Genomic DNA, 11,530 nt, shown 5'->3' on the forward strand with positions numbered 1-11,530 from the left:
ATTTATCGACTGCAAATGGATATCCTGCTTTCCCGCGGCGCTCGACGGTCCACAATGGGGTTGAACTCAAACATGGACGCTCTTAGACTGTCGCCCAGGTCCAGATCTCATGGTCCACTGATTAATACAACCTGATCCATGACCTTCCTTCCCTAGGTCGCCCTCTTGCTCCTCCTCACTTCACCTTCTACCCTTTACTTCTCTCTCAGCTGGCTTTTGAGAGTTTCCTTTTGAGCGGACTCTGTGATTTGCAGACTGCCGCAGCACATTCTCTGACGTGGTCGTGCAGACCCAGCTCAACCACTTTCTTTTCTTCCTGCCTGCATTTAGCCACCGGCGACGTCTCCGGGCTGTGGCGCAGTGAGTGCATCTGCCGGCTCAAGTATACCCGCGATCAATTGGATATTTTCTGTCGTCGTCGCTCAAGTGCAATCATATCATCTGGACGGCCAATTTTTTTTTTTTTCAGGTTCCTGATATTCCGAGAACGCGGTTTTTTATGGTGCTTTTAAAGCCTTGTATAGTACATTGTTCTGTGCTTGACCTTGACCGCTTCATTGTGTCTTAAAAATACCCCGCTACACGGCAATATTGTGAAGTCTTCAACTTTCCCCATATATAAGCGCTTCTGTCATTGTCCCCCGCAGAACACGATGCTACGAGCTGCCAATGTAAGTGATCAACGAGTCTTTTGGCTCAGGCCCGGAGCGTATAGAAGCTTACATCGCATTTTGCCTGCAGATTTTGCTCCAATCCCGATAATCAGGAATCAGACGGAATGAGTTCAAGCCTTGTTCGTTTCCATACCATCGCTAGATTAGTAGTCTTCGGACTGAGGCTGGCGACTGGATCTTGGTCATACGATGTCGTCGCACAAGTCTGACGGTGGCCGAATACCCCGGCTGAAGGATGTCGCTTTTCAACCCCGAAATGTATCCTCGACCGGGATGGCTTCAGCACGTTCCTCGAACTCTGCTGCCCAATTATTGCACCGTCCCCGGATACCAAGGCCGAACAATGGACCATCCAGGAATAGCAGAACACCGTCTCTCTCTGATGCAGAAGATAGTCGCCATGCCTCCGCATCCTCGAAGACGTCGAGGATTCCGACTGGCCTCATGGCTCGTCCGCCCATATCCTCCAAAGGGACGATCCACTCATCTTCGCCGCAATTGACCCCGGACCCGATGGCAGATCGTCGTGTATCATTGGTATCCCACATGGCTGCTGGACCCCTGAGTCAGTCCGGAACCGAACCACAGACTCCAAGTCGAGGTCGACTTCGGAATGTTCTGCGAAGGAGGGCGCCCACAATTGGCCAGCATAGTGAACAAATTAGGCCTATGCCGGATAGGATCAGGTCTCAGAAGCTGAATGTTATAATTCCAGAGCAACCTTCCATTGGTCGTCCAGCGACTACTCTATCTCAGTTCCCGCCAAGTAATGCTAGTCTGATCGGACAACTTTCATCACCAATGACCTCGTCGGAGATTTCGCTGAGCAGCGTATTGAACAACACAGCTCACGATGTTCCAAAGGAGCTCGCCAGTCTCAGGACCACCACGATCAACACACAGAATCTCCCACCCCCAACCCCAATCATCCCTTCTGCCAGCAGCCCATCGACGAGGTACTCTGAGTCTCCCGGCATGTGGAGTAGGACATCTACACCTACTACCTTATCTTCGTACTCACCAGGGATCCCGATCCCTCCTAAGGGTCCTCGTATAAGACAGCCAAGCCCATCTCAAAGCAGGCTCCCTGTCTTTTCTCCCCAGCAACACCAGCTCAGTTCATCTGCAGGTTTTCCTGCACGAAGCGCTACAGATGAATTCGAACCAGGCCCTAGAGTGAGCCGGGACAATTCACATGGCGATAAATACCATGAGGAGTCAGGTGGGATGAGAATGGTTAATGCGCCGAACGTGGTTGGAAGTAGCCTGCCACGAAAGCTACCCACCTGGACAAAACCGATCCTCTTCAGTGAACAACGACCAAGCCACGATATGCAGCCGGACTATGAACCAGCACAGAAACCAGAATTTGTTTCTCGCGAGCAGAGAGCGGACGGGATGAAGATTTCTGTCCATATTCCCACGCGACCCAGCAGAGAAGGGACTCATCAGTTGGTGCTGGAGCCCTCCCCGATCATCCAGAGCAACATAGCGCCTGCAGCTTTGACAGGACATAGGCGTCAAACTTCAGGCGATCGGAGTGCAGTACCTGAGGGAGCAACACATTCAATCTTGTCTGCAACTACGTATGTGGATTCTCTGCATTCTACTTTATCTGCGCGAAACAACTCACGCATGCCTATGTCGCCCGAACTCCCACGGAAGAGCCCCCGAATCTTGACCAAGGGTCCTAGCGCTCAGCACGACGCCGTCAGTCCAGGCAAAACCCGCACCCTTGGTCTGTTCTCTAGGAGATCCAAATCAGAGATAGAGGAAAACGAAGGCAGATCTGTTCGCAAAGGACCAGCAGCTGGAACAGGCCACGAAGGCTACGGCAGGTACTCGCAGCGAGGCCGCAAGATGAGCACGACCAGCAGTACGACCAGTCGAGCACGATCGTCAAGCTCAATAAGAAGTGGGCCAAAGTCTGTTTCCAGCAGCAAAGGCATTCCTGGGAAAGGCCGCCCGGAGTTCGAACTTGATGACTTCCTATTGGAGCGTCTTCAGCCTGTGATCATCCAAGGCGGTGGTATGAATGGTACGAATGCCTTGAAAAGGCAGAGCGAGCAGAGCACAAGTGATTTCAGTACAGGCACAAACTCAATTCTGACACAACAGTCCAAGGTTTCTCCATCTGCAAGCGGCTCTACAGAGACTTTGCCATCTTCTAGGGCGACTTCAGTGACACTGGGTGAATCAGTCTGGAGAGGCTCGGAAGGACAAAAGACTTCGAGCATATTGGCATTTTCCGAGCCAGCGAACATGTCTGTCACTCAACCAGAGCAGACGAGAGTTGTCAGACCGCAGACGCTTGCTCAGGTCAGTCCGCAACATAAGAAACCTCAAGTGCCTGACGATGATCGACAGCCCAGAGCTCTTGAGCAACGGAGTCCACAGAAGAAGCCATCTAAGAGAGGCCTTGGGCTCAAATGGAATATATTCCACAGAAAACCGGACACAGTTCGTTCACCTGTCGACATTGACGTCCATTCTGGCCCAAAGCTTCATGCTACGGTATCTCCCGTAGCTGCCCGTAGGCCTATTCCGTACTATGCGCTGCTGGACGTTGACTCAGACCCACTTGAAGAGATAGTCCATCGTGTTGAGAACTCACCTCCGACCGAGGACGAAGAGACAGAGATTGCCTCACCTGTTGAGGCGCCAGCTGCTTTGAATATACGAAATGCTACCGATTCCATCTTGCTACCTTCACCACCGAAGCTACACGACAGCTTGTTCCGAGATCAGACCCAGTCTCCAAAGGTCTATTTTGACAAGAGCTTTACTCCTCAGAGCCTTGAAGGCAGATCGGACGATCAAGTTGAAGTTAAACGTACCAGTCGCCTAACATCGATCGGTCGCATCCCCCGGGTTGTTTCGAGAAGAGAGCGACCACACAAGCCGGCTCTGCAGTCATTTTCGAGACCATTTAGCGTGGCGGACTCTCCTTCACTACTCGCTCCAGTTGGCCCGAAGCCTACCGAATTCCCCCCTCCCATCTCGCAACCGACTACAGTGCAACAGGTCGAATCCCCGCAAAAGCAGTCTGTCTACGGCTTTGACCTAGCGAACCCCTTTGCCGACCTTTTTCAATTCAGCGTCCTAGACTTCATTGCTGGACCATATGCAAAGGATGAGTTCATGACGTTTTCGCCCAGGAAGGAATCGGTAGTATCTACTTCAAGTGGCTCCGAGAGCCTTGCTGCAATTACAGCCGTGGTTCCAAGCCCTGGGGCAGATTTGACGGAAGATGAAGTATGGGGAGAGTACGATGACCTCATTGATCATGTTCTGTCGCCCCAGACAACAAGTACGTTGTTCTCGATTGGCTCAGAGTCGGATCGAAACCTCGAGATGGCGACAATGGCTAGCAAAACGCTGCAAGCTGAATTGACTAGTGATCAGACGAAGCCCCTGACTGGTCCGGCTGATGGGCCAAAAGTTGAGCTTACGCCTTCCTCTCCAGTTTCGACTAATGGCTCAATCCGACTCCGCAGGTCCAACGTCGCTGCCGAAACTCGCACGTCAATTGCTCCTTCCTCCCAGCCTTCCTTTAGTAGCATCATTGCCTGCTATTGTGATAATCGCGACGAAACCAATGATATAACGGAGCAAGAAACCGAGAACGTGATGCCATTGCCTCGTGCGGAGCACGCCACAGCACTAGTTTCATCTCCCAGTTTCGAAGAATGCCGTCAGCGCAACACTGCCTTATTCGACATAGCGGAACGTGATCGTGAAGGGCCAACTGCTCTCACGAACATCAGATCCGGCTCGCTCATGACCAGCCGCTGGTTATCATTCGGGAGGGTTCTCTTTAGTCCCGGACATGGCCATGTCCAAAGCGGAGATCAGGAAAGAATTTTGGTTGTGGATGGGCTGGGAAACGACGATTGGTCCTTCTATTGTGCCTTGACTTATCCCACAGCCAGTGTTTATAGTCTCAATGAGGGAGTCAATATCGCTACGTTCAAGCACCCTGCAGCATGGCAGCCACCATCAAATCACCACACGTTCTACCAGTCAACACTCAATGACCGCTTGCCTTTTCCCAAGGGATATTTTACTGTTGCTGTTCTGCGATTTCCCGCAGCTTGTGCGGAGAACACGCAAGCCAGACTTGTGTCTGAATGCAAGCGTGTTCTGCGCGCGGGAGGTTATCTGGAGATGAGCATCCTTGACCGCGATATGGTGAACATGGGCAACCGGACACGAAGAGCTTTGAGGACGCTAAAGGAGAGGACATATGTGTCCGACCCAGATATCAGCCTGAAGCCCGCGAGCGATAGCATACAGAAACTGCTTGGAAAGTACGGGTTCGATAATCTCCGACGATGTATGGTTCGTATCCCAGTTGCCGGAATGATCGTGAGATCGTCAGCATCCTCCACCTCCACTTCATCCTCGGACCCATTTGTGCTCGCTGCAACAACTGGCCCTTCAGGCAATGTTCCGCCCTTTACGAAGACTTCTGCGACTGTCTACCAAAAGCTTCATGGGAAGTCATCTTCCAATGATACAGACTTGTCTCTGGGTGACCTTCTATCTGATCCATCCCCGTCACCCACAAACGATGAATCGATCCGCAAGATAGTTGCTAAGGTAGGCAGGTGGTGGTACACGAGATGCTACGAGATCCCTATCCTCCCGAACGGCGATATAGCTCTCAGTATTTGGTCGGACCGGAAGGTGATCCGTGAATGTCAACAGCGTGGCACGGGCTTTCGCTTGTGGGTTGCATACGCCCAGAAACCTAGTGAGAAACGCCGAACAGCGAGTGTTTAGTGCATGTCTCAATACTCGAATGATCAGATGAAAGAATAACGACGATTGACGATACATACGAACATTGACGAAGGTTAAAAAAAACCGTTTATTGTGCTCACCTGATGATAATACCCTTCTATCATTGTTTTCTTCGTTTCAACTCGAACGACCACGGCCAGAAAGACAAGAGAGAGAGAAAGTATGAATGAAAGAAAGAAAGAAAGAAAAGAGAGAGAACAGACCGATGCTTTTGAAGACCTTTATCCACTTTATGCATATATTGTACCCTTTGACCTTACCCCTTTTTTATTTTGCCTAATACTGTGTTCAATTCTGGTTGTCTCTGGGCGGCTGTCTGAACCTTTTTTTTGTATCTGCGATTCAATTCTTCAGACGTCTTCCATGAAGCTGGCTTGATGGGCGGAATTCTGCTTTTTTTTTGTTGGTAGTACACCAAGACAAAGTCAAGACTCCTGAATAAGCGAAGGATTAATAGGGTCACACCATAATACAAACAAATTTTCAGCAAGGTGCACACAACAATTGTAATCAGGACTGTTTCTTTCTTACGAGGTGTTTCTGCGGTGACCAAAGGAGTAAACCCGCCAGGCCCAGTTGCAACCTGCAAGCCATTGCCATTGCCATTGCCATTGGGGAGAGAGTACAGTGTGCAGCACGCAGTGCGTGCAGAAATCCCACCGACCCAGCAAAAGGCAAAGCACTAGGTAGAAATCAAGAATAGTCAAGCATTCCTCCTCAGTATACTACGCTGCACGCCTGTACTATGCAAAACCGTACTATGCAGAACTCCAAGAACCCAAATCACACTCCCACCGAGACCGGCCCTGAAGAGGGACAGACAGACAGACAGACAGTGACTGACGGTGGGTGCAGATGTCTAACTTTTCATCCCCCGCTTTCCTTCACCCCCCAGAAGACCAAGCACAGTCAGTCAGGACTGTCATGGCAGACCGCCTCAATCCCGTCCGTCCGTCCAGTGGCACTTAACTTTTATTCTCCCTCTCGCGTCACCTTTCACTTTTCGCTTCTGCTACCGTCTCTGTTCTCCGTGTGAATGTTAATGTTGATGGCTATGTCCCGCACCCTAGCTTCTTGCAAGCGCAAGCGACCACATCCCATTCCCGAGGGCAGGAAATTCGAAAGTTAATTCATTGAGTTGACGATGCTATACGAGCCTTACCTCCCGCACGCGCCACTGTCCCCTGTCCCAGTCTCACTGTACGAACACGAACGTCCTGTACAGTACATACAGCTTTTTGCTTCTCTGGGAAGCCCGCCCTCTGCTCTGCCCTCTACCCTCTACCCTCTACGGTCTGCCGTCTGCCGTCTGCTCTGCTCTGCTCTGCCCTCTGCATATCCCGCGCGTCCCAGACCGCAGCACCGGATCGGAATTTGCATCATCGCGCAGGAAAGCGAAGAAACACACGCACTTACACACACACTGACAGAAAACGACATATCTGGAAGATTCGAAATTAAGCGAGGCGAGGCGAGGCGAGGCGGACGCCACAGCATAACTTTGTTTTCCAAGGGGGAGGAGAAGAGAGGGGGATGATGATTGTCCTGTGTATGATATCAACGGTGCAGAGGACGATCTCAATATTGTTGAGTTGTGATGTCCAACTAGCTGAAGAGATAAACACAGCTGTAGAGTATGATATCAGGAGAGGTGATTATCATAACTAAATTTGGGATGCTGGGTGTGTGCGGTGGAGGCCAAGGGGCGAGGGATTGCTTTTGCCTCAGGCTGGTTGGGTTCGGTATACTACTAGAGTTACTGGCTAGTTTGAAAGAATGTAATGAAGGGGAGAGGCGGCGGGATACTGTAGATTGCAGGGGTGGAATCTATTTCTAGAAAGTGATGGGATTCGCCTCTTTGGTCTGTCTGTCTTCGAGTGTATAGATGTATATGGATGTATTCGAGGGTTGCTTCTTGCAGTTCTAGATCGTACAGCATGTACTCCTTTTGCCGCTCAAAAAATGATTCACCTCTCTGGTTCTACAGAGAGGTCTGGCTTGTTCAAGGATTGCCGAGATTGTCCATCTTGGAGGGGATTTTACTGGTTCTGTTGACATCTGGACGGCGGGTAGGCGCATCAAGGGGCGGCGTTTGGAAGGGTCGCCCGTGGTCCATTGCCACCACTCGATCAGCGAGTAGGGATATATTCACACTGAGGGGGCGTTGTGATGTCGTAGACGTAGGGCGTTTGCATTGTCTCATATCAGTGGCGAGCCCCTGCACGAGGTGATGCTCTATCTGAATAGGACTACTTCACGAGGCGGGGAAGAAGAGGTGGCTGTGGCAAGGAGAATCGTACAACGTTTGGGAAGTAGGCTTCGAAATGGACCCAGACGGCGCAGGTCTGGAAAGTCACGGTGGAGGGGTCTATACCGATATGTGCTTACGGGTTGGGTTGGTTGGTTGGTTGGGAGGTTTGTAAGCATTGGCTAGAGACTGCCAAGAGGCCTAGGAAGAAGGTTTGATGCACCTTTGCTGCGTCCGTGGTTTGAAGTTGAATGTGCTGTCTGGCTTGGTAGCCTGATGCAGCGGACACACTGGGATTGAATGGCGTACCTCATGAGACGGAGATCGCCTCCTGCGCCGTTCTGGAAGAAAAGAACGGGTGCTGAATGATCTTTGTGACAGGCATGTGTCTCATCCCCAATCTTGCAGGCACGATTGTTCAAATGAGAAATTCTGATGGTCATGTTGACAATAGCATGGTGGCTGTTAAGCCATGGCAGGGTGAAGAGGCGCCAAGGATGTCCATATACCTGTGGATACTTGTATAATTGGCCATAGTATGATATAGACTCCCGTAGTGGCGTTGTCGCGACTGAGGGTAAGCGACTAGGCGCAGGAAGAGAGCATGAGTTGGCAGACCAGGGGCCACAACTGTTGCGTATATGATGTGCTACAGGGTGTCTGTACCCCGCAAAGGCTGTGCTCTCGTCAAGTGACTAGCTCGAGGATAGGGCGGTTGGGACCCAGTAAAAGTGCCAGGGAGAGGGAAAAGCTGTATGTCGTGATATTGCAGTGCGGAGGGGACGGATCGAAGCCATCCTGTACGGCCAGCTTAACGGGAGGCTGCTATAGCTGCACACCCCACATTCGCGGACCGCGATGCTCAACGTTTCCCATTGAGGAAGAAAGAGGGGAAACACGGTCGGCTGGCGATAAGTCGGACTGGAACTCGCACACAGCAGGGGGGAAGGAGGGGGTTTGCGCGCTCAGACAATGTGTATGGCATGTTTGTCACGTTGCTAACCTAGGCGTTACTCTCTTCCCTGCTAGTCAAGAAGTGGTGTCTGTGCTCGACGGGACCCCCGGTCCAGTGGCATTACCGTCCAGGCTTGCGTGGCGGAAGGATGAAGCCCGCGCTAATGGGACACTCTCCTCCGGTCGAGGTTGAGAGTCTGAATGCCCGAGATCAATGAAACTGAAGGTTTTGGAGCGGGGTGGACAGGACGGGCGGCTTGGATGTCTGTTGCATGGGGGTATAACTAGGTAGCTGTCATGTGTACTGGCGCGGTGTGTTTGCAGATTGCGGTTGGTCGGATATGCACGCCCATCCCTTGTTCTATCGTCAGTTGCTGCGCTGATGGTCACCCCCGGGGTTATTTGTTGCTGGCTAGTGTGGTTAGTAAGTGTATAATGTGCGTTAGATTGCATTGCTGCTGAGCATAAACAGCCATTTCTCAAAGATAGATCTGCCCTTCCGACTGATCCGTTTTGTGACAGCCTCTCTGTTCGGAGAGGCTTCAGTCTACTGCATCTCTCTGTATTCTCCGCGGATCCCCTCTCTCTGGTCTTGATCCCTCCTCACTTGTGGGGGTGGGCTGTTAAGCGAGTGATCAGATCCAAGGGGTCAACCACAACTTGGCCTGGGAATGTGGAGAATGAAGAATGAGGAACGAGCGGAAGTCATGCACTTTCGGCGCAAACAATTGGGAAATGACGACAGTGCCACGTGATTAGCCCACCGGCAGTGGGTATCGGCGGTGAAAGGCAGCAGAATGGGTGGGGAGAAGACGATGACGTCATCCAGCAACCAAGCTGCTGGCCCGGCAACAGAACAGAACATTACAGTACAGTACACTTAATACAGTACATTGCTTCTACAGACATATCACATTGATGCACACAATGAAGCTGCGGAGATCTTCTCCGCAGTATCTACTGCATGGCGGATGTAGACTAAGTAGAGATGGACTTCAAACCCAGATTGTATGCATGGAGCTTAGCAAGACACAATCGAAGCATTCCACTGGAGATATCGTTGAAAGCCTGTTATCTTCTGCAGTGACCACCGGCTAAGAGCGAGTGGCCTAAGGCACTAGATGCCTAGTAGGCTTACAAACTCTCTCTCAATGCAAAGTGAGAGTCTAACCACCAGAAGGGCTACAAAGGTAGATTCGTTAGGCCAAGGTCGGGTATCCAATCATTCGTAGAAAGGAAGAACCAAAGGCGAAAGAAGGTCAGCTCTATCTTCAAGACTCCTTCCTCGATGGAGACTGACACCGCAAGGATTTCTTCCGTGGCCATCGCGGATAACTGACTGGAGTAGCAAGGATTGCAGTAGAATAACGGTAGCACGCTGTACCACCACGATCGGAGATCAACGGGTTAGAGTGATTTACAAGCTTTCGAGAATAATGCCCGAGGTATCAATTGCCTGCATCAAACCCACGGCAAACTTCCAAATGGGGGGCTACTGCCCACCCTTATCGTGCATGCGTGAGTTCAGCTGCCCTCAAGATCAGAACCCATCGGCCATATCATGCTAATGATTGCGTTATCTTACAACAGAGCAAACAAACTTCGCCCAGAAGATCATTCTCCACAAACATCAATATGGTAGACGCGTTAACCACCTGTGTGACTCTGACCGGAACTCCTGGGAACGCAGATCACGGGGACAGAACTCTGGTCCATGCTCAGATCGAGCTGATAAGTGTTCTGTGTCAGTGGTTATGGCGGCAGTCGCCAGCCTTGGGCATTGAGGTAGAGTGATATAGAACAATTACCACGCACACCGGTCGAATACCACGCACGGGCCTGTCCATCCTTGCTGTTGTTCCGAGATGTCCCGTACCACCCCCGCAGGTCTATAGCTCCTGGGTTTGTAGCCCGACGAACGATGTCTATCACCGCGCAACTGATCCTACGGACACGGACGCCTTCCTGTACCCCAGTGATCAACAATCATGTGGTCCACGACTACACAAATTCAAAACTCCGCTCTACCATGCAACCCATTACTCGCGGCAGGCCAAAGCTGCTCAATCAGTGAGAGCTGCGGTTATCGGGTAACGAAAGTCACCTAAGTAACCCCGCCTATCTCTAAGGGCAAACAATCACGGCCGAGTCCGAGAGTTCATCGCAAGGCTCGTGAAGCTCAATAGCCGGCGAGAACCAACAGCACGCAATAGTTCCTGCATCACGATACACAGCATAGCCGTCGCGGCGTCAGTTCGGCGAGATAATGATGGGAACAACCAATCGGTCATCCTGATCACCCCAAGCGATTCATTTCGACGAGGGCAGCGCAGCTCAACAGAACACGAAGACAGATCCCCCATGGGGTCCCCAGCTTCATGAAGTGCTCGGAAGACAGTCGTGCGGGACAGCATCTCCACAAATTCCTAGCTTGCATGCAAAGCATTGGAGCTTGCGACGCAACGAGGAGGTCGAGACCACGTCGGCTATCGGATTAAACTAAAGCTGTATCGCGTGCTGCTGCTGCTGCTGCTAGTCCTCCACCAACCTTTCGCTGAAAAGGAAGATAAGATATCCTGTGCTGGACGAAATGGGCTGGATTTCACTTCTGTCATGCTATACCCTGGCCGCGGGGAGCCAATCTGATCTCGCGGGACAAGCTCTAGATACGAGCAGAGGAAGTTGACAGACTTTGTTGACCGCCTAGTGCGGAGAGTTTCGTAAGCTTTGACGCAAAAAAAGTTAAATTCGTTGATTTTGGAGACGCCCGTACTTTGACAGGGCTGGGAGCAGGAGGAGAAAAAGAGGAGGAAGTCGGAGTCTAAAGACTAAAAAGACGCCAGGGCTC

General features: G+C 51.4%; 2 protein-coding genes across 2 annotated transcripts; both read left to right on the forward strand.

The window, feature by feature from the left end:
* The first annotated feature begins 616 nt into the window (after nucleotides 1-616).
* On the forward strand, nucleotides 617-5,948 carry BO86DRAFT_203117 (uncharacterized protein). Its single transcript, XM_025666762.1, has one exon. It carries the CDS (start codon nucleotides 864-866, stop codon nucleotides 5,457-5,459), a length of 4,596 nt encoding a protein of 1,531 aa, XP_025523859.1. The 5' UTR covers nucleotides 617-863; the 3' UTR covers nucleotides 5,460-5,948.
* Nucleotides 5,949-8,021: 2,073 nt separating this feature from the next.
* BO86DRAFT_203114 (uncharacterized protein) lies at nucleotides 8,022-9,010 on the forward strand. The gene has a single exon (XM_025666761.1). It carries the CDS (start codon nucleotides 8,333-8,335, stop codon nucleotides 8,873-8,875), a length of 543 nt encoding a protein of 180 aa, XP_025523860.1. The 5' UTR covers nucleotides 8,022-8,332; the 3' UTR covers nucleotides 8,876-9,010.
* The last annotated feature ends 2,520 nt before the right edge of the window (nucleotides 9,011-11,530 follow it).

The sequence above is a fragment of the Aspergillus japonicus genome, assembly GCF_003184785.1.
Source record: "Aspergillus japonicus CBS 114.51 unplaced genomic scaffold BO86scaffold_65, whole genome shotgun sequence".
Classification (NCBI taxonomy): Eukaryota; Fungi; Ascomycota; class Eurotiomycetes; order Eurotiales; family Aspergillaceae; genus Aspergillus; species Aspergillus japonicus.

Bases quoted from the DNA above. Each gene is read 5' to 3' on its own strand.
- BO86DRAFT_203114 (XM_025666761.1), top strand. From the start codon at position 8,333: ATGAGTTGGCAGACCAGGGGCCACAACTGTTGCGTATATGATGTGCTA.
- BO86DRAFT_203117 (XM_025666762.1), top strand. From the start codon at position 864: ATGTCGTCGCACAAGTCTGACGGTGGCCGAATACCCCGGCTGAAGGAT.